The sequence below is a fragment of the Gopherus flavomarginatus genome, chromosome 17 (genome assembly GCF_025201925.1).
Source record: "Gopherus flavomarginatus isolate rGopFla2 chromosome 17, rGopFla2.mat.asm, whole genome shotgun sequence".
NCBI lineage: Eukaryota > Metazoa > Chordata > Testudines > Testudinidae > Gopherus > Gopherus flavomarginatus.
In genome coordinates, this window is record NC_066633.1 from 3864171 (window position 1) to 3883423 (window position 19253).

A 19253-nucleotide genomic window follows, 5' to 3' on the forward strand; every position below is an offset into this window, starting at 1 on the left:
AAGCTCTTCAGGGTAAGACAGTCTTCCTGTGCACCTAGCATGCTGAGACCTCAATCTTGGCACACTTGTAAGACAAATAAGTAACAAGTGTAATGTTTTTCTATTTTAGAACATAAATCATTGTTTAGAGCTGTCTTTATATTAAAAGTACCTATTGATTGATAGAAGTACAGAAAAGTAGCACAGTGAATAGGGATGTATTTAAATAATGTGAAAGGCATTATCATGCCTTTAAATGTGTATTTATGAATGGACTAAAAAAATGCTACAGTCTAAAGCTACGCTAGCTTAATTTTGGGAATTGGAGCTTAATTAAGGAACTCTAAAGAGCCAATTCTGCTTCTGTTTTCCCACTGAATTTGTGGGAAGTGTAGTATTCTGTGAAGGACCAAATGCCTTAACTTGACCAGTCTATGCTGAATGTTTCCAGGAGTCCAGTTGCAAGGGGTCTGCAGTATGTTGTTAATTTAAATATTTTCTTAAACTATTTCCAATATTTACATAGTTGTTATGAGCTAACAAACCAAGCAATTCGGAGTTCTCTCTGAGGGTGTGTCTGTACTGCAATTAAACATCCGCGGGCGTGGAGTCTCTGAGTCCGGGGTCAGATGAGCATAGATATTTGGGCTCAGGCTGGAGCCCAGGCACTGAGACCCGATGAGCCTAGGCCCAAGTGTCTACACTGCAATTTTATAGTCCCACAAACTGAGACCACTGTCACTGGCCAGCCGCAGCCATGCGACGGATCTAGACATAGTCTCTATCCTCTTCACCCTCCCATCTCCATTTGTACCACCATTCTTCTTCATCATCCCCAGGAATTCTAGACAAGTGTTTGTGTTAAGCATGGAGCGAGAGCTTTAATTTGAATTTTCATTGCTGTGGCTGATATCTTTGTGATGCACTCAGGAGACTGTGCAGATAAATAGATCTAGATTCTTGCCTTATTTTTAGATATAATGCTCCTTTCAGATGTAAGTGCTTTTTTGTTAAAAATATAAATTTAAGTAATCTGCCTTCTCTATAGATACTTTTCAGTACATTGAAATGTGGATTTCTTCGTAACTTAACCCATTTAGATAATGTGACTTCAAACTTAGAGCCAGACAATGTATAATCACTAAGGCTGAGATTTTGGTGTCAGACCCGATGTGTGTAATAAACAATAAATCGCAAAAGCCCGAGCCCTGTGGTGTGGGGCTGGAGCCAGATCTCCCAGCCGGGGCTCCTATTGGGAGGCCCCACCCTCCTGCCGGTGCTGCAGTCATGGAGGACACATAAAATCACAGAATCCCAGACTTCTGTGACCAACTTTTATAACCTTAATAATCATTGTGACCTGAGGTGTCTAGTGTAGCCCTCACTGGAAATGCCAAGGTCAGGGCAGTTTCTGAAAAGGAGAGCGGATACTCCCAAATCTGTTGGGTAACACTGAAGTTATACTCTCCAACCAGTCACAAACTGTGCTTCTGATCCCCACCCTGGTTACCAAGAAGGCCCCCCCCCCCCCAAAAAAAAAAAAAAAAAAAGGCGCGCAACCCTCTTATTACATTTCATTCCAGTTTCAGACTCCCAATCGGCACCTAGGTGCAGTAAGGTGAAAAGTTATTTTAAAAATTCTGCTCACTCTACAAAATATTCTCCTAACCCCAAGGGGCCAGCCACATTGCCAGGTCAGTATTAGGTTAGATCTTACCCAGAATCCCATGCTGCCAGCCAATCCTTTAGCATCTAAAACTAAAGGTTTATTATAAAGAAATAAGAAAGGACAAGAAGAGTTGTTAAATGGTAAAGCAATTACATAAATACAAAGACTTCAGAGTCCATATATCAGCTTCTTAGGAGTGTTGGTGAGTTTGCTGGCTTGAAAGTGCCTCTGGAACACATCCACAGCTTAGATGGGTCATTCGGTCTTTTGTTCAGAGCTTCAGTTTGTAGAAAAGTTATACCAGATGTAAGAAGCAGGAATGAAGACAAAATGGAGAAGATGCAGCTGCCTTCTATAGTCTTTTGCCGTGCAGCCTGTATTTCTTTTGTTTCAAACACAAGCCGCCTAGCACATGGCCTGGAGTTCCTTAGGGTTCTGTCTATAGGCATGCCTCGCTGACCATAAGATGTAGCCCCTGACCCTTTCAATGAGTTCAGTGTACAGCTGATGCCCCTGGATGAGCCATCAAGCATGCTGGGCAGTGCTGATGCCAATCTGTCTAGGGGTGTCACCCAGATGCACAGCACAAGTTTGGAAATACAGATATACCCTGCATATCTATAACTTACAATACAAAACATATAAACAAGATTACCGTATCTAGTGAATTATAACTTTTCCAGTGATACCTTACGTGGTATACCTGGTAAGATTCATTGCACTTTTATAATATTGGTATCAACAATATTATAAAGTAGCTCCCATATTCCATACAGCATCACAATCATATTAGCCTTTTAATCCCAGTTTTAAAAGAACTAGAATTATTTAGATCATTTTTAACTAAAGGCAAATCGTAACTGTTTTTCATGTAAACAGTTAGAAATGTTTACAAGGGCCAAGGTTTTCAGAAGTGACTCAGGATTTTGGGTGCCTAAACTGAGATGCCTTAAAGGGACCTTATTTTCAGAGAGCAGGTGCCCTCGAGTTGGGTACCTGACACTTTTGAAAATCTTGGCCTAGCTTTCCTAATTTTCTGTGTTCTTCTTTGGTGCCTCCAGCACAGCAGACTATAATGAAGCCTTGCTATACTGGTGTACTGGCTCTTTGGCTCTGCATTTCTAACCCAGGAGAACAGCTATATCTACTGTGATGTCTGACCTACACTCTGTGGCTTCCCCACTCAGAGACTGGAGTGCCATGGGGATGGTTAGATGAGGCAATAGAGATGTGCAGGGCTGGGAAAGCCAATCTCCTTCTGTTTAGTAGCAGAAAGCTGCTTTCAAGAAACTTGACGGTCTGTCCTTCAGCCAGCTGCATGATGCTCCATGCTGTGCTGTGAAGGTGATCACCACTCGTCATGGAGACACTGACTGCCTGGCTAGCTGCCTCCTGTGCCGGAAATGAGCGGGTGGCAATATATATTTTTTTTAAATGGTTCATCCCTCAGCTTTCCTTGGGGGCAGGGGCTTCCTATCTGCTGTTCTGGTGCAGCAGGTTGTACTGAAGCTTTGACAATGCTGTGTCTCTGTTGCCAGTCCGTCCCTAGAGAGCCTGCTAAGGCGGATGTATCAGGAAGAACTGGCTGCTGCAGAAACACACAAGGAAGATGATTAATACTGGCGTTTTCCAGGTGGGCAGCCAGACTGTCCAGGTTGGGCAGCTGTTATAGGCAGACATGCTGTAGATGTGTGTCTGCCATTCAGAGCTGTTGCGATTATAATGTATCTTGTCTCTGTAGGTGAGAACTCAGGGCCCTATCCTCACAGCAAGTGGCAAAAACCCAGTGATGGAGCTAAATGAAAAAAGAAGAGGTCTTAAGTATGAGCTCATCTCTGAGACAGGTGGGAGCCATGATAAGCGCTTTGTAATGGAGGTGAGTGCAGCAGTGCTCGGAAATCTGCAGGTGGTTTTGCTAACAATGCTTCAGTCTTCTTGGTAGCTTTCTGTTGCCATTTAATGTTATTCCAGAGCCTTACCATTCATTCTCTTCCACAAGAGAGACAGTAACCTTTTCAGGTTCCTGTATCTCTCAGTGCCAAGGAGATTGTGGGGATGGCAGGGGAATGTCCTCCTTGCCCTGGATAATTCAGCAAGGAGGAAGATTTGGTTATGGAAGTCCCTATACACATCACATCCCTGACATGACGTAGGGAGAGGGCAGCTGAGTAACCAAAACCACTATCCAATGTGTGTCGTGGAGAGGTCCTGGCAACCCTGTATGAGTGCCCTGATTTGATCCTCTTGCTGCCCGTCTAGCAGGAGTTAGGAATGATGCAGCAGAGGGAGCCGATTCAGTCTCTGGCTCATTTTACTCTGCAGCAGCAGGTTCTTGGGCTGACACAGAATCAGCATTGATGGGCTCTAAAAAGAGTAGAAGGCAGCTTTCTTTAGCCAGAGGGCAGCCATAATGCAGGTTCTTGAAGATGATGGGGATGCAAAGCTGATTGATTAGGGATGTAGGTGCCCCTAAAATGTTGTGGGGTTTGGGGATCATTTAAAAGTATAGTTTTGGGTGAGATATAAAGCTAAGGTCCTGCCTACCAAAGACTTCATGGCAATCTTCCCAGTTAATTCCTGCCAAATTGCATCCCAAGTATATGTATTTGACCTCTATAAATTCCCCCTTCAGTTTCAAGTTGATATGGGATTCCTAACTTCTGTCCTGTTAATCAACTTAAGAATCATGGAATATCAGGGTTGGAAGGGATTTCTGGAGGTCATCTAGTCCCACCCACTGCTCAAAGCAGGACCAATCCCCAGACAGATTTTTGGCCCCAGACCCTAGATGGCCCCCCCAAGGATTGAACTCTCAACCCTGGGTTTAGCAGGCCAATGCTCAAACCACTGAGCTATCCCTCCCCACCATTTTTGTAGGGTTCAATTGATCACTACCTATCACATGGAGCTACTGGGTTTAATTACTTCTTGATTGTGGAGTGCTTTGAACTCACTGGAGGAAATACAAGTTAGTTTCACCCATAACTGGACTTAGTTGTTGAAGTTTTTTATAAATGGCTCATAATTCCAGCTGAGATCTGTTTGTAAATATGAGTTGTCGTTCCCACCAGGAAAAGTACTGGCTCTAAATTAACCTCTTGGCTTCAGGTAGAAGTAGATGGGCAGAAGTTCAGAGGCGCAGGTCCAAATAAGAAGGTGGCAAAAGCGAGCGCTGCTTTAGCAGCACTTGAGAAACTGTTTTCTGGGCCTAATGCAACCAACAATAAGAAAAAAAAGATTCTCCCTCAGGTAAGAATCCCCAGTTGCCTTTTGTAGTAAGCGCCATTCTCTGTCAGCACTGCCCTGGGGTAGCATTGGATGATGGCGGCTGCAGAGGGACCACATGACTTCAGTCTGTTTTTCAGCAGGTCTGTCCTTTGTTTTTATTACTCTGTTGTTGTTAGTAATTTGTTAATTGCACCGAGAGGCCTGAGCTGATGTGAAGGCCTCAGTGTGTTAGGGCTGTACAAAGACACAGAACAGTCTATGCCCCAAAGTGCTTACTGTCTTACAGAGAGAGGGGAAGTGAGTTTGCCCAAGATCACACAGCCGGTCAGTGCCGGAGTCAGTTATAGAACCCAGGTCTCCTGAGTTCAACTCCAGTGCAATACCCACTAGACTGCACTGCCTCTCTGATAGTAACAGAGGTAGACTTAAAGAGTATCTTGTTTATAGTCTGGTGATAGACACAACATCAAGCTTTGAGACAAAGTTGAATTTTGAGCTTAAACTTTTCAAATGCAACTTTTCATTGGATGAGGAGGATTTGTTTAATTAAAAACGTCACTTCAGACTTTTTTAAATTAGATTCTAATAATCCAAATCATTAAAATGGTTCCTGAGAGCCACACTGATCTCTCCATTCTATGCAATTAACATTGAACACAACTGAAGCTGATTATCTGTGTAGTTCTTCCAGAAAGCCACATGCAGAAAAAGTCCTGACAGTTACAGCTTTGATTTGCGTTGTGCAGATGAACAAGAATTAGGATTTCTTTTCCAGTCTTTGCAAAAATGAATTTTTTTCCATCTTGCTACAGCATAAAATATATTCAGAGAAATTACAAGCCAGTTGTATTTGTTACGTTCTGTACCTAACACTTATGTTTATAGCAATTCTCCCCAGCGCCCTGAGACCTCCAGTTCCTGCATCATGGAAGTTCTTCAGCTTCCATTATTATTTTAAAATCCAATTCCTGAAGAATGTTGTTCCACACAAAGATGGCAGTTAAGATCCGAGAATGATCTGAGATTCAGGCACTCTGATTTTTAGTCATATTCTGCTCTCATTTCTTTGCAATAAGCTATGTCAATAGTACTCTTCTAAAGCTCTCTGAGCTGCTGTATGAGGTTGCCAGTTAGCTTAGCAGCTGCTGACTATGCTTGGGAAACGATGTGGTTTGATGCACACATGCAGACCTCTCCCTTTATTTAAAAAGAAGGAAAAATCAGAGTTTCTAAAGGAAGTTTGGCCAGTGCAGTCTATGGTTAGACCAACAGAGCTGTCTACACAACAGTAGCTATTGTGCGCTTTGAGAAGAAAAAATTAAGAAATGGCATTTACTGAGTAGGATAAGCAGACGGAGCCAGAAGGTAATTAAGGACTAAGATTATAACAAAATGAAAAGAGAGAAGGCGAGGGATTTATTCAGACATGTAAGAGGGAAATAGATCTTACGGTGGGCCAGAAAATAAAAATGAACTAGAAAGGATTTATTCTTAAATCTGGAGACACTCAGCATTTAAAACGGATAGGATCCTAATAGCCAGGCATGAAAATGGCCCATTACTTCAAGTACGTAAAAGGTTGTTACAAGGTGGATGGAGAAAAATTATTCTCCTTAACCTGTGAGGATATGACAAGAAGCACTGGGCTTCAATTGCAGCAAGGGCAGTTTAGGTTGGACGTTAGGAAAAATGTTCTGTCAGGGTAGTAACGCACTTAGTTCCAGTGTTTAGGGAGGTTGTGGAATCTCCATCACTGGAGATGTGTGAGAGCAGGTTAGACAGACACCTTGCAGGGATGAGGGCAGGGTACAGGAGCAGATGACCTCTCAAGGTCACTTCCAGGTCCTGTGATTTTATGGAAATCTGTCTCCATGTGAGGACATAGGAAAAGATCTATCAGATGGAATGGATACAGCACATACTAGCCCAAAGGAAGGGTAAATGTGTTTCGGGTTTAATTCCTGCCTAACAAGCAGCCAAGATTCCTAAAAAGTAGGAGTCAAAAGCAGTGGCCAAACTTTGAAATGTGCCAGTCATCTGACAGCTGCCAACACAACCTACGGGAGCTGAGTGGCCAGTACGTCTGAAAATCTGGCAACCCAGTTTAATGATGCCTAAGGGCTCGTCTACACGCTGTTAATGGCAAGCTGAGGTGGGAATCTGCCCTGGCCACAGACTAACTCTCTCACATTGTTAGCCTAGTCCTTGTTGAAATGGGACCAGACCAGCCTGTATTAGCTGTTCAATGTGCGTCAGCAGGGTCCACGCAGACACTTAGTGCATGGCAAGCTGGCATGGGGTAGATTCACAGCCCAGCTTGCCGTGAATTAAACATGGTGTAGACAAGCCCTAAGTGTGACTTTAGGAGCATAAAGATAGGTTTGTATTTTTGAAAATTCCTGTTCAGGCTTTTTTGCTTCATTTGGGGTAGAATCCTGGTCTTCAAGTCTGGGATTTCACCCTTGATATGTTACAGGGAAATATTACAATAAAAATGCCAGTGCTTTTGTTCCCTGCCCCAGCTCTTAGCTCAGGACTTCATGGGGCAGGGCAAAGCTGGGCTGCACAGCCAGCAAGCCGAGGTGGGGAGAAATAGGGTCAGTATCCTCTTCCTCTCGCCCGGGCACTTCACTCTCTCAAAAAGTGTCAAGGATTTCTGATGATGTAACAAATCCATCTTTGCAGCAGTGACTCCACATCCCTGCAGCTCCCCACAGGCAAGCAAGATGCAGATCAGTAGCAGAGTGTAGTAGCACATTGGTGCCCTATAAGTGATCAGAGTCACATTGCACACGTGACAGAAAGATAGCTCATAGCTCACTGTGGTGTTTGAATGAAACAAAGATGCCCGTTGGCACAGCTGCCAATGCTCCATTCGTTCTGTCCAGGGAAGGGGATTCTATAAATTGAGAACTTGTGAGCTCACATATAGGTCTGTGCCACAGTCCCCAAGTCTGCACAGCTATGTTTCAGAATGGAATGAGTGAGTGTGTATTGCCTTTAACAAGCCTAGCGGGTTGAATATAGCATTAGATGGAATTCATAGATCATTAAGCTGGTTTAACATGGATTGCGTCGTGTATCATGTTCTGAATCGTGCCATTTTTTTTATTCTGCACAGACTAAAGGAGTTGTAAATACAGCTGTGTCTGCAGCAGTCCAGGCTGCTCGAGGCAGAGGACGAGGCGCTTTAGCACGAGGGGCATTTGTTGGGGCAGCTGCTGCTACCGGATACATAGCACCAGGTATGTCATGGAGCTAATAGCTAAGGGTCTGTCCATCCCAGCTGTCCATGGATGAACTATGGCTGCTGACGTTCACCTTTCTATGGGTCAGACTAATCCATGCTGGTGACCTGTTTAGTTTTATAGCATTTGAGAAGAGCCATGGGGAAAATGCATGAGGGTTTAAATAAAGGGAAAAGTGAGGGACTCTGTAGAGCTGAAAACATATCTTGCTTGTGGTTTATTGTGCATGGAAGATGAACAAATAGCTGTCCAGCTCCTGCTCTTTCCCTGGGGCTTTGTAATTCTGGTATCTGCCTTTCTTATAACTCTCTCACCATGGCATGATTCCCACAACTCTGTGCCCAGTTGTGAAGTCTCCTGGAAGATGCCCGTTAGTATTATGCTTGGCTTTACCAAGAGTTTCTCATCCTAGATAAGGATTATCCTTAATAAGGGCGGAAGGGTATTGTTTGTGCATGCAAAATTAAAATACTATCCTGTGCGCGTTGCTTCCTGCGAGAAGCGCTTTGCCACCTAATGAGTCTCCTCTAGGAGCAGTGTGATTCACAGTAAGAGAGACCCTTCTGCAGTCCTCTTGAGGACAGGCTGTTGGGATGGAACTTGCTGCTGTGCTAGATTGCGTTCCAGAGTAGTGAACTGTGGGGATTATGCTGGCAGATTTGGAAGTCACTGTGCTCTCGGGAGCACCCCACACAGTCTGGGGCTCTGAGCAGAGGTGCCTATTAACAGCTGTCATGTTGGGAGAAATGAAGGAAAGAAATTCACATTCATATTCTGGCTGACGTTGCTCTGTAATGTTGGTCACGTTGCTTTGAGCAGCAAAACTGCAAGTCCAAATTAAAAGGCTTTTTAGTTCCCATTTATACTTGGGGCCCCTTCATGCAGAATTCACATTCCTGTCAGGCTATTTTAGTGTTGCTTCCCATTGGCAGGTTAGCAGCCACAATAAACAAAACTATAGCTACGGAGATAGTGAAGTGCATAGCATCTTCTGGGTTTCCTCTATATTTTGCTTCATCTAAAATAGTGTATCTCACCTGGTGGGTCACAACACCTGGGGAGTGGGTGGTTGTGAGGGGTTGAAAATTGTACTATCTAAAGCAAATAAAATCTTGCTCCTCCATTCCCTGCATACTATTATCCTTCAAGGTCAGGTATTCTCTGTGAACTCCAGCTACACAAACAAATTACATAGGCTTATCATTATTGTCTATTCATTTTATATGGTGTGGAATCAGGAAAATGTGAGTTTGAATAAGGGGTTTTCAATCTGAAGATGTTGAACCACACTGGTGTAGAAGATCATGTGAAGGAGTTGGAGGTGGGAGGAGAATCTCTGTATATTTTATTTTATTCTTTGGTCTCTCTGTCTCCAAAGTTCCATGGCCAACGCACACTTAGCTTCCAAAGAGTAAAACCCTGATCATTAGTGCTCAAGGTTTTTTAGGATATAGCATAAACTCTAATGACACCCTTCATCAGTTCCCAAATGTTAATAGCACAGCCCTGTAGTTGGATATATTTACCTCCTGGAGCAGTCAGCAATGTGGTACCCTCATTGTTTCTGTATATTGATGTAATCATAAATATTAAAAACCAGTAATTCATTTTTAATAGACTTGAACATTGTTTCTGAAACTGCTTTTCTGCCTGAGGAGTCATTTCTTAGACATTGTAACCTGATAGAGGCACAGTCCTTGCCAGCATGGAATTCTTCCAGAAATAGGTTTCATTTCCCAGCCATCACACTTGTTAAGCATTTATTTCTCTTGGCCTATGTACCTTTTTCCTCTTCAGCCTCCCACACCCCAACCTAACCCCCCTCAAAAAAAGCTTTCCCAGGCATGAATGGTACTAAGTCTTCATGAAACAGCAAGCAGGAATAACCAAGGACAATGCTGTCACCATTCCGTTTTATTCAGCAACTGAATGTGTCCTCTAAGTTTGCATGCCTCCTATCCCCATGATGCTTTGGTTTACTTTTTTTAGGCTGCCATCAGTGCCTACTTACTATCCCGCCATTCAGATGCCCTCTGTGGAATATGTCTGGACTCTGCGGAAACCAAACAGCAGTGTTCTTAATCACCAAAAATATCTGCTGCTGATTTGGACCTTTACCACAGGCCTCCAGGTCTCCCTTTTCCTAAGTGAGAGATTGAGGATAATGACTATTTTGTGCATTAAGTCCTATCTGTATTTTATGAAGAGAGTCCGTAAACTGGGCCTTGCCAACTCTTGCAGGGTGACAGTATTGGCTGGAAAGTTTCAACCAAGAGAGAATATTAAGGAAAATAGAAAGAAAGGTGGAGCTTCACTCTTCTGTGCTGAAGCTTCCAAAAAAGGCGTAAGATGGCTTGTTTATTTGTGCAGCCAGAATCTGGAACGATTACAGCCAAATGCTGCTTAAGTATTTTAACTTAAATGGGAGTGGATTTTCTGTTTTGTGTGTGGCCCCTGTTAGTAAATTTGTGACCTTTGATATGATTCTTCATATGCTAGGGGGAATAAAGCCAATTGCTTGTTCTGTTTGTATTGTAGGCTATGGGCCACCTTATGGGTACAGCCCAGCTGCGCCAGCCTACGGTATGTATGAGCTATTAATTAACTGAACTAGAAATGGTATTGAAACTATCATGGCAGTCCAAAAACAGAGATTGCCCTAGAGTTTGCAAGTGATCCAAAAAAATAAGAGCTCACTTTAAATATGACGAGGACATTTAAATTGATGCCATAACCTTGTGGTTCTTGTTTTGGTTGGAGTAGCTTTTTGCCTGTGCTTTGCCTGACTGTGGAAGGACTGCCTGTTCTAACTGCCTGTTCCCTTTCATAGTGAAATTGAATATTTTTAAGTAGTTCTCTTACTTTTTACAGCCAGCGTTGTGCTCCATTCAAAGAATACCTAAGGGCCAAATCTAACGTCCTTGAATATTACTCTAATGCCCCTTGGCTAAACATTGGTAAAATGATGGTCCGTAAGTTAGACTTGTGGGCATTTCCTTTTACTGCAGTCAGCTGTTTGAAATGCCCACTGCCACCAACATCTCATAACCACTCCAGACACATTTGATGCAGTTGCAGGATAAATACTGCTGTTTGGGTCAAGCTAACTGAGTTTTTTGTAGGTTACTGAGAGATCAGGCTGCTAAGGCACCATAACTTGCCACTGCCTCTTCCTGCTAAGAAGCCCAGTGAAATCTAGGACGGCAGTGCAATATATTTCATATGGACTAAAATAAACTTAGGGCCTCTCTCATAGCTCTAGAGTACTTTCTCCTGCTTCCCCCTCCCCCCCGCCCCATCTGCTTTTTTAAATACTAGACTAATAAAGCCTGTTGATCTCTAACTGGCCTTTTGGTTACTTTGAATGAGGTTTATGTGGCAATGGGGGCAAAACAGTTTGGAGTCAGTGATATGTTCCGACACACCAGAGTAAAACAAGGCGCTGTCTCTCAGAACCAGTTCTGATCTTCTGTGTGTACAGAACCTGTCTTCTATAACTGGGTAAGATTCTGTAGCTCTCAAATGGCAAAACCACATGAGTAAGCTCCAGCAGCCTTTTTTTAATTTTTCAAAGGGGAAACCTAATCCTCACTATACCAGCCATTCCTGTGCCAGGTTATTTTCCTAATGCTTGCTTCCGGATCAAATCTGAATAAAATTGGTGGCTAACAGTAACTCCACCTGATAACGCTATAAGTGTAGAAACCTTCTCTGACCAGGGAAATATTACGGAACTGGGTCACTTGATTTCTACACCTTGCGAAAGAACCTTTTCCATTCTAAATGATGCACACTATAACTACAGCTATAGCCTCTTGTGCTGTACCCTGATAATGAAAATGCTGTGGCTCTAGTATTGGTGGTGGCCAGGAGCACCTGCCGTGCAGGACTAGCTGCTACCATTCTATGCTTTCTTCTGTGGAGCAGGGCAAGGGAGTTGGCCAATGAGGTTCCTTTACTCGGATAAGGAATTTCCTCTGATTTAAAGCAGCTTTTCTTATCTTAGTAGACAGATGTGAATTGGCCATCTGTTTTCACATTGCAGCAGGTGAAACTGGCATTTCCCATAAAGCATATGCTCTATTCTTGATTATCTTTCATGCACTATTACTGATAACAAAGGGAACCTTTACCCACTCACCCAGCAGGAAATCACATAATTAGTTTGGGACCTGTTTCATTCGTGGCTTATTTTAAACAATCCCTTTTGTACCCTTCATCCTTGTGTGAAACATTAAGAAGTGGGTATTGAATATGACCCTGAGATGGTCTAATGGCTAGTACTTGACTATCCGTATCTCTTATTGGCAGACAGGTTATATATAAGAATATGGGGTGAAGTCCTGGCCCCAGTGAAGTAAGTGGTAAAACTCTCATTGACTTCAGTGGGGCTGGGAGTTTTACCTACAATCCTTCTTTCTCTTGGTTTGTTTTTTCCTTCCCCTCCATCTTCTCATGACATCTGTGTTGGAGCCTGAATTGTAATTGCTTAGATATTTACGTGTGGCATATCGCTGACTTCAAAGTCTTGTGAAATCTGCTGCCCCCATTTTTCGCATAAAGAGTTTTTCTGTTTTAATGTCTTCTTGTGATGCAAAGTACTGAAATAATGCTTTTCTGGCTGTAAGGTAAATATGTCTCCTTGCCTTTGTAAGCTGTTGCATGTTGGGAAGTTTCACTTTGATCATCTGGTGCTCTGGAATACCTGCTGTTGCTGCTTTGTGATTTCTAAATGGATACGTAGGTTAAATATTAGAATTTAAATAGGAACCATTTAAAAAAAGTATTTAAGTATGCAGAAGTTTGTGAGGCCACAAGAACGCTATAATAATCCTGAGATTAGGCAGATATTAATCTTTCCAGATTTGCCACTTCAGTACAATATGAAAAAATGCAAAAAGTCTAAATGGATATAGAACTTGACTGAGTTATCAGTGCCTAGTTTTGACAGATCCAAAGGGAGGTTTGTCAAAACTGTGCTGTTCCCTTTTTTTAAGGACTTGTGTATGCACAGCAGCATTTCCTGTCTAAAATCTTTGCAGTTGTAGTTGGCCTGTTAAATTACTTCAGGACACTGAACAAGATAAATTATCCCCACTATCTTCATAAGACCATAATTTAACTTTCCAAATCCAGTCTGGTTCAGTGTAAAATGGTACTGACTACTTCTGGAACATATTGCTAATGCTAAATTAATAAACATCAGAATAATAAAATCTAATATGTTATATTAAAACTCCTGTTTAAAGTATTACAACATGTTCTGCTTTGCTTACGGGATTCAGTGCCCTCAAAGCTCATTGACTGACTCATCTGGAAAGGGTTAATGAGAACACTGCTGTAAGCTTTTACTTGACTTTACTGGATCATTGAACTTATTTGGAGTCCTCTCCGTTTCTTCTCTCTGTAGGTATACCCAAGAGAATGGTTCTGTTACCAGTTATGAAATTCCCAACATATCCTGTTCCCCACTACTCATTCTTTTAGCAAATGGCAGAAGCTAATTCCTATTGGTTGAACACCACAGTACAGAATGTTAGAAGAGAAAAAAGCCTTTTTATCCTGTTTTCTTTGAACACATACTTGAGCAAAGTCATTTGTAAAGAAACATCTTTTCCTACTTTTTGATTTTAACAAAATGCAAATTTAGTTCTCTAAAACTTGAAGAAAAAAAAATGTTCTGTGAAATGTTACCTCATTTTCAATAACTTATACCAGCCTTCTGTTATAGGGAAGAACTAGAAGCTTAAACCTTACGTTTTAAATGAAGTATCCGATTATGTAAAATTAAATTTGTGAAGGATGTATAGAATATAAAACACTGATCACAAATAAACGGTTTTGTCGTAACACAGAGTACTGCCTGTTTCCTAATGCAGTCACACAGAATCTCAGTTAATGGCCTGTATGTGTTGTAGGGCTACTTAATTCAGAGAGTAGTTATTAAAAAAAAACAAACCAGTAATACAATAGAAACTTTTCAGTTAAAATTTAACTTTGAAAATATTAAGGTGAACAAAGTTAGTAAAATATGGGTTTAAATATTGTCTTAGCTTATTATTTTTGATATATCTAAGCATCAGTACCTTGAAAGGATTCCCTTAGCATCTTTAAAACCAAGGAAATTAGCATATCGTAAGGCTCAGTAATGTAGACCCTGTCTTCGTTTTCCCAGAAGCCTCTTTATTTGTATGCAAAATGCTGAAAGAAAACGAAGGGCATTATTAACACTAGCTGGTCTTTGTATTCAGTTATATTTTGTGAAACCTGTGCTAAACAAGGGAAATTTCCATGCAAAGACTTTTGTTACGTAATTGGAGGAATACATAGTTAAGTCGGTATTGCCCAGAGAAAGGACAGTCATAACATTATGATTATGTTTTTTAGTGTTCCAAAGATATTTTTACAATGCCCCTCACTTACCCCCAAAAAGAATAAATTGCACTTGTTCTTGTGGCCTTCTTCACTCTGTACGATTGTCTGTCCACCCTTGATTTTCCATGGAGCATTTTTAGTTATTTTAGTTGTCAGTCTCCAATTAAAAAAAGGGTTCTCCTTTTCCCCTTGCAATTCTAAGAATCTAAAGCAGCAACAAGGTCCCCATGAAAACTTGCTATTTAATGGTCCCAGTTCTTGTTGAGTGCTGCTGTGAAAAGTGACACATTTCAGCCATAGGCCAGTATTCATTTTTTGATACGAGTTGGTGCCCAAAGTAAGGCAACATCTATAATATAAGGAGTGCATGTACCCCTCTGGAAGTATAGAGCAGAGGATATGCTCTGTACTGTTGCCAGAATATTTCCAGGCTTGTGCATAAAGCTCTTGTGCTTTGGACTCTAATATGAAGGAATAAAGTACTTTTTATTAAGGTATCACCCCCACAAAATAAGCAGCACTGTTGGTTGCACTTCCCCATTCAGAGCTCACCAGTTCCTTTTCAGTAGGTTTGTTATATTTTGTGCTGTCCTGAAGATGCCTTTATACACTCTGCTCTCCTTCAGACTCTGTTCTTGGGGAAGGGTGTCTTGTTTCGTTAAACGATGTGGTAAGAATGGGGCTTACCTCAATGTATGTTTCTCATAGCAGGGAGAGTAATCTTAGAACAGCATGATAAAGGGGTGAAGTGTATAACAAGCTGCTTTCCTTGGAATTAACTACAGCAGCTGTTCTGAAATCAAGCATTTGTGCTTAGGAATGTGCTTAAATCTTTCATAAACGTTTCTCTTCCTGCTGTAGCTCTTGCTTTCATTTGGTGGTGGTGGTACTTTAATAAAGTATGTAGCCTTTATTGACAGTAGCAGTGAGTCTGACATTATCATCCCTTGAATTAGCACTGAGAGAGAAATGGCAGGGTTGGGGGTGCCTTCAAATTGCGAAGTGTTGATAAATCATTGACCTGTTTTGCTGGCCTATGGATGAAAGGGAGCCATCACGGAGCAGAAAAAGCATGGCTGATGAGAGCCCATTTTGGGGTAATACAATATTCATTAAAAGATCCCTGCCTCTTTTGGAGTTCTCTTGATTGGCAACTGCTGATAAGTGTTTTTTTGTTTTGTTTGTTTTAAATCTATGAATTTCTGAGACTTTAAATTTTAAACTACAATTTGTTCTGAAAATATTTACGTATTGAAAATTTACTTGCCCAATAGCTTACTCCTCCCCAGCTCATTAAAAAGAGGGAGCTATGCTCTTTTCCAACATGATGGCCGTCATTTCAGATGATTTTTATTAAGTCATTTTTTCATTTTTTGTCATTTGTTGGGAGTTACTAACCACATTGTAAACTTGCCCCGTTGCTGCATATTTTACATTTCTCTGCTTTACTGAAAATCTGAATGAGCTGTCAGTTCTTTGTTTAAAAAGTGACAACCTTGGAAGTATAGATGTTTTGATAGTTTTAAAAGAGCCCATTTGTGTCCCTTTTACAATGAAAATTCCACTTACAGCTGAAGGAGCAGAGAAATTTAAATGGAGCTTTAGCTTCAGCCAGTCCTTTGAAATTAACATGAAGTTTTTGCTTCTCTGCTCTTTTCTCCACTGTAGGTGGTTTTTTCATTGACAGTCCCTATTGCCAGCCTCTCAGCATCGCACCTCTTATTGTTCACTTGGGCCCTCAAGATTTCTTCTCTGACTTCTAGAACCATCAGGTTGTGTGGCTCGAAATGTCTATTTATAGATGTCTTAAAAAGAACAAACGTGACTCGTTTTGAGGGGGTCTCAGCTTCAAATATGGACTCTGAGCTTTTCCTTTTTTAAAAGATTTTTTCCCTGAACTCAGATCCTTTTTAATAAAAGCAGTACTATTCCAAGCCACAGTCCTTCCTTGGGATGCGTAGCAATAGATGTGCATACATGTCTCTTGGTTATTTCTTCACGCAGAAAGAAGAGACCAATGGTATAAAACTTGGACTTAATTAAAAATTGGTGGGGCTCCCAATTTAATCAGTTAACTCCATTTAGCTTTCACCACTTAAATCAGAATTTTAACTGAACAATTGTGCTCAAGTTTTTAGTATCCAAGTTCAACTAGAAACTGTCACCAAGGCTTACAGTGGCTATTCTTGAATCCAGAGCTGCTACATGAAAGGCAGCAAACATTCCACCTTTTCTCCCAAGTATAACTGAACGAATGTGTCTCAACCATGCCTCACAATAATATGGTGAAATGGTGGAAGGATTAGGTCACTTCACTTCTGAAATGGATTCCCCCCCAAAAAAAATCTTCATAAAATAACCAACATTCTAGAATTTGGCAATTTTCAGAAAAAATTCGGTGTTCTACGTTAATTTTTTTGTTTTGTTTTTTGTTAAACTGTTTGGGGTGTTGAATCAATTATCAAGATTATTAACTGAAGTCAGAGATTCCTCTGTATGAAAGTCTTCATTTAAATAGTGTTGGAACCGCTATATATTGCAGGATAAGACTTTTAAGCAGTTTTCAGCAGGTTAATATTTTATTCTCATTCTCTCCGGACCTTCGTAGCCATATACACTTTATAAAATAGGCTGAAATGTAATGACTGTAAGCGGAGATCATGGTATAAAAAGGTAAGAATTTTTATTCTTAGCTTGAAGAATGTTAATTACTGTTTTTCAACTCCCATAGACATGATGAATCATATATATGGCATGAGCTTTTGTTATGCCTTTATTTAATTTCAAAATCTAACTGTTTAAGGACAAAAATCAACTGGTCTAATTTCCAATTTTGTGTTTTTTAAAGGCCACTGAAATTATTTTAGTTTAAGATAAACTGTTGATGTTAAAAGATTAGTTTATAAGAAAAAAGGAATCCATTAGTCTTATCAGTAAATCATTCTGCTCCAAACATCTCTTCTTGTGTAGTCTGAAAAGTTAATAATATTGATACTCTTGAGTATCAAGTACTGCATTCCTTCCTTTCTAGTGGAAAAACTCAGCTGTGTCCAAAGCCACAATGTGTGCTAACCAGCATGGTTTGTATGGAAAGCCATAACATGGCTTACTATAGGTGTACAAAATAGAAATGTACTGTTGACTACATGATATTATGTAATTAATAAGAAAGTAATCTGTTCCCAAAACTATTAACACTAATCTCCAAAGGAAGGAGGAAAAGCTTTGGTAATAATCTACAGAGATCAAATAATATTAGGCCAAACTAATTCATAAGGAAGGGAGGGTGTGTGGGGGGAGACTGGTGATTAACTCAGCATGAATACATTGCTTGGTCATGGTTTTGTAAAACTGGGAATTAAAATAGAATCATTAATAAGTAATTCTGTATTTTAAGTTTACCTTACACAAATTTCCTTGGATTAAAATGATTCTGGATTGATGCCTAAGTGTATGTGATATGTATAATCTTTTTTAAAAGTCATTTTAAAATTTGTTTTACATACTATTGCATATTCTAGCAATGTACTGTCATTGTAATATAAAGTTGCTGAGAACTCGCTTCATATAAAAATTGTACTTAGAATGTGGCTTTTAAATGCAGCATAATATTAGCTCTGTAGTCGCTCCTAATACGCAGATGTGAAAGGTACAACAGACCTGATTCCCCAAGGTGCTTCTGCTGGGTAAGCACATTGAATAATGGTGTGGTAAACCAGGCTTGGAGTATACTATTTTTTTTTGTAGTAAGCAGGTAAGTCACCACACTATGTAAGTTAAATGCATTTGATGTAACAACTGAAAAAATCATAATTTCAGAAAATGTAATCTTAGGTATAGATTACCTTTAGTAACTCAGTCCAGCAAAGATCTGGATAGAATTAATAGTCTTTTACAGGACAAGTTCCTAACTATAAACTCCACCACTGTCAATGGGAGAGCCTGATTTGACAAGTGGCATCTAATTTTGCACCTGGAAAAAACTTCAGACTCAATTTTGCCACACAGTTGTACATTATAGCATTTGAACATCCAGCTACACTGTGGGTGCAATCAGTGAGCTGTGAAATGCTGTGACACACAGTTATTACATGGTGCAGATTGGATCTACAGTCACCTTCAGGCACAAATCTGGGACTCTGCCCCTAAGGCCCTTTTAAAACCAAGGTCTGAATCTTTCACTAGCAGAGGATTGCTGAGTCTTGTATTGAGAATGGGCAGCAACAGCAGGCTGCTCCGTTTGGCTTTGGAGGAGGAATGTTTTATACATTTCCTATCAGTGATTATAATTAACTGCTATTCAGGTTTCCTCTTAATAACTCAGGTGATGACAGTCTGATGATAAGCACTGTCCAGGTCAGGCACTATTTAATAAAATGCCTGGCTGCTTCTCACTCATTTTTAAATGTCCTTCATTTGGCACTTCATTCCATTTGCTGAAGAGCAGTCAACAAAAGAGTTAAGCCTGAATTTCCTTATTTGTCCATGGTTACCCCAGTTAATTGCTCCAGTCCCGTATTCTGTTCCACTGATGCCCTTCTGGAATGTTCACCACTTAAGAGCCTACTTCTCACTGAAAGTCAGCGGAACTTAAAGTAAACTTTCAAAAGTGCCTAAGTCACCAAGGGCCCTGAATCCCACTCATTTTCAGTGAGATGTAGGCTCCTATAGTACTTTTGAAAATGGTACTTAGGAGCCAAATTCACGTAGGCACTTCTGAAAATTTTCTTTTAGGACTGTCTCATTCACAGTTC

At 40.8% G+C, this 19253-nt stretch overlaps 2 protein-coding genes across 9 annotated transcripts in view; one reads left to right on the forward strand and one right to left on the reverse strand.

Moving 5' to 3' along the window:
* STRBP (spermatid perinuclear RNA binding protein) overlaps nt 1–13974 on the forward strand; it is an 88554-nt gene extending 74580 nt beyond the window's left edge. For 5 of the 6 annotated variants that reach the window (XM_050926244.1, XM_050926247.1, XM_050926248.1 and 2 more), the window contains exons 14-18: nt 3390–3524; nt 4757–4897; nt 7998–8121; nt 10663–10707; nt 13535–13974. In XM_050926244.1, coding sequence (XP_050782201.1) covers nt 3390–3524; nt 4757–4897; nt 7998–8121; nt 10663–10707; nt 13535–13611 — 522 coding nt within the window. In that variant the 3' untranslated portion in view covers nt 13612–13974. Of the gene's footprint in view, nt 1–3389; nt 3525–4756; nt 4898–7997; nt 8122–10662; nt 10708–13534 lie in introns of those variants that run through there. The other variant, XM_050926249.1, reaches the window with a different exon arrangement.
* Nucleotides 13361–19253, reverse strand: part of RABGAP1 (RAB GTPase activating protein 1) — a 153263-nt gene continuing 147370 nt past the window's right edge. The window contains exons 32-33 of one of the 3 annotated variants that reach the window (XR_007769969.1): nt 14211–14325; nt 13361–13528 (exon numbers count right to left, since the gene is read on the reverse strand). The gene's annotated coding sequence lies outside the window, so the exon portion shown is untranslated. The remainder of the gene's footprint in view (nt 13529–14210; nt 14326–19253) is intronic. The other 2 variants (XR_007769966.1, XR_007769968.1) reach the window with 2 other exon arrangements.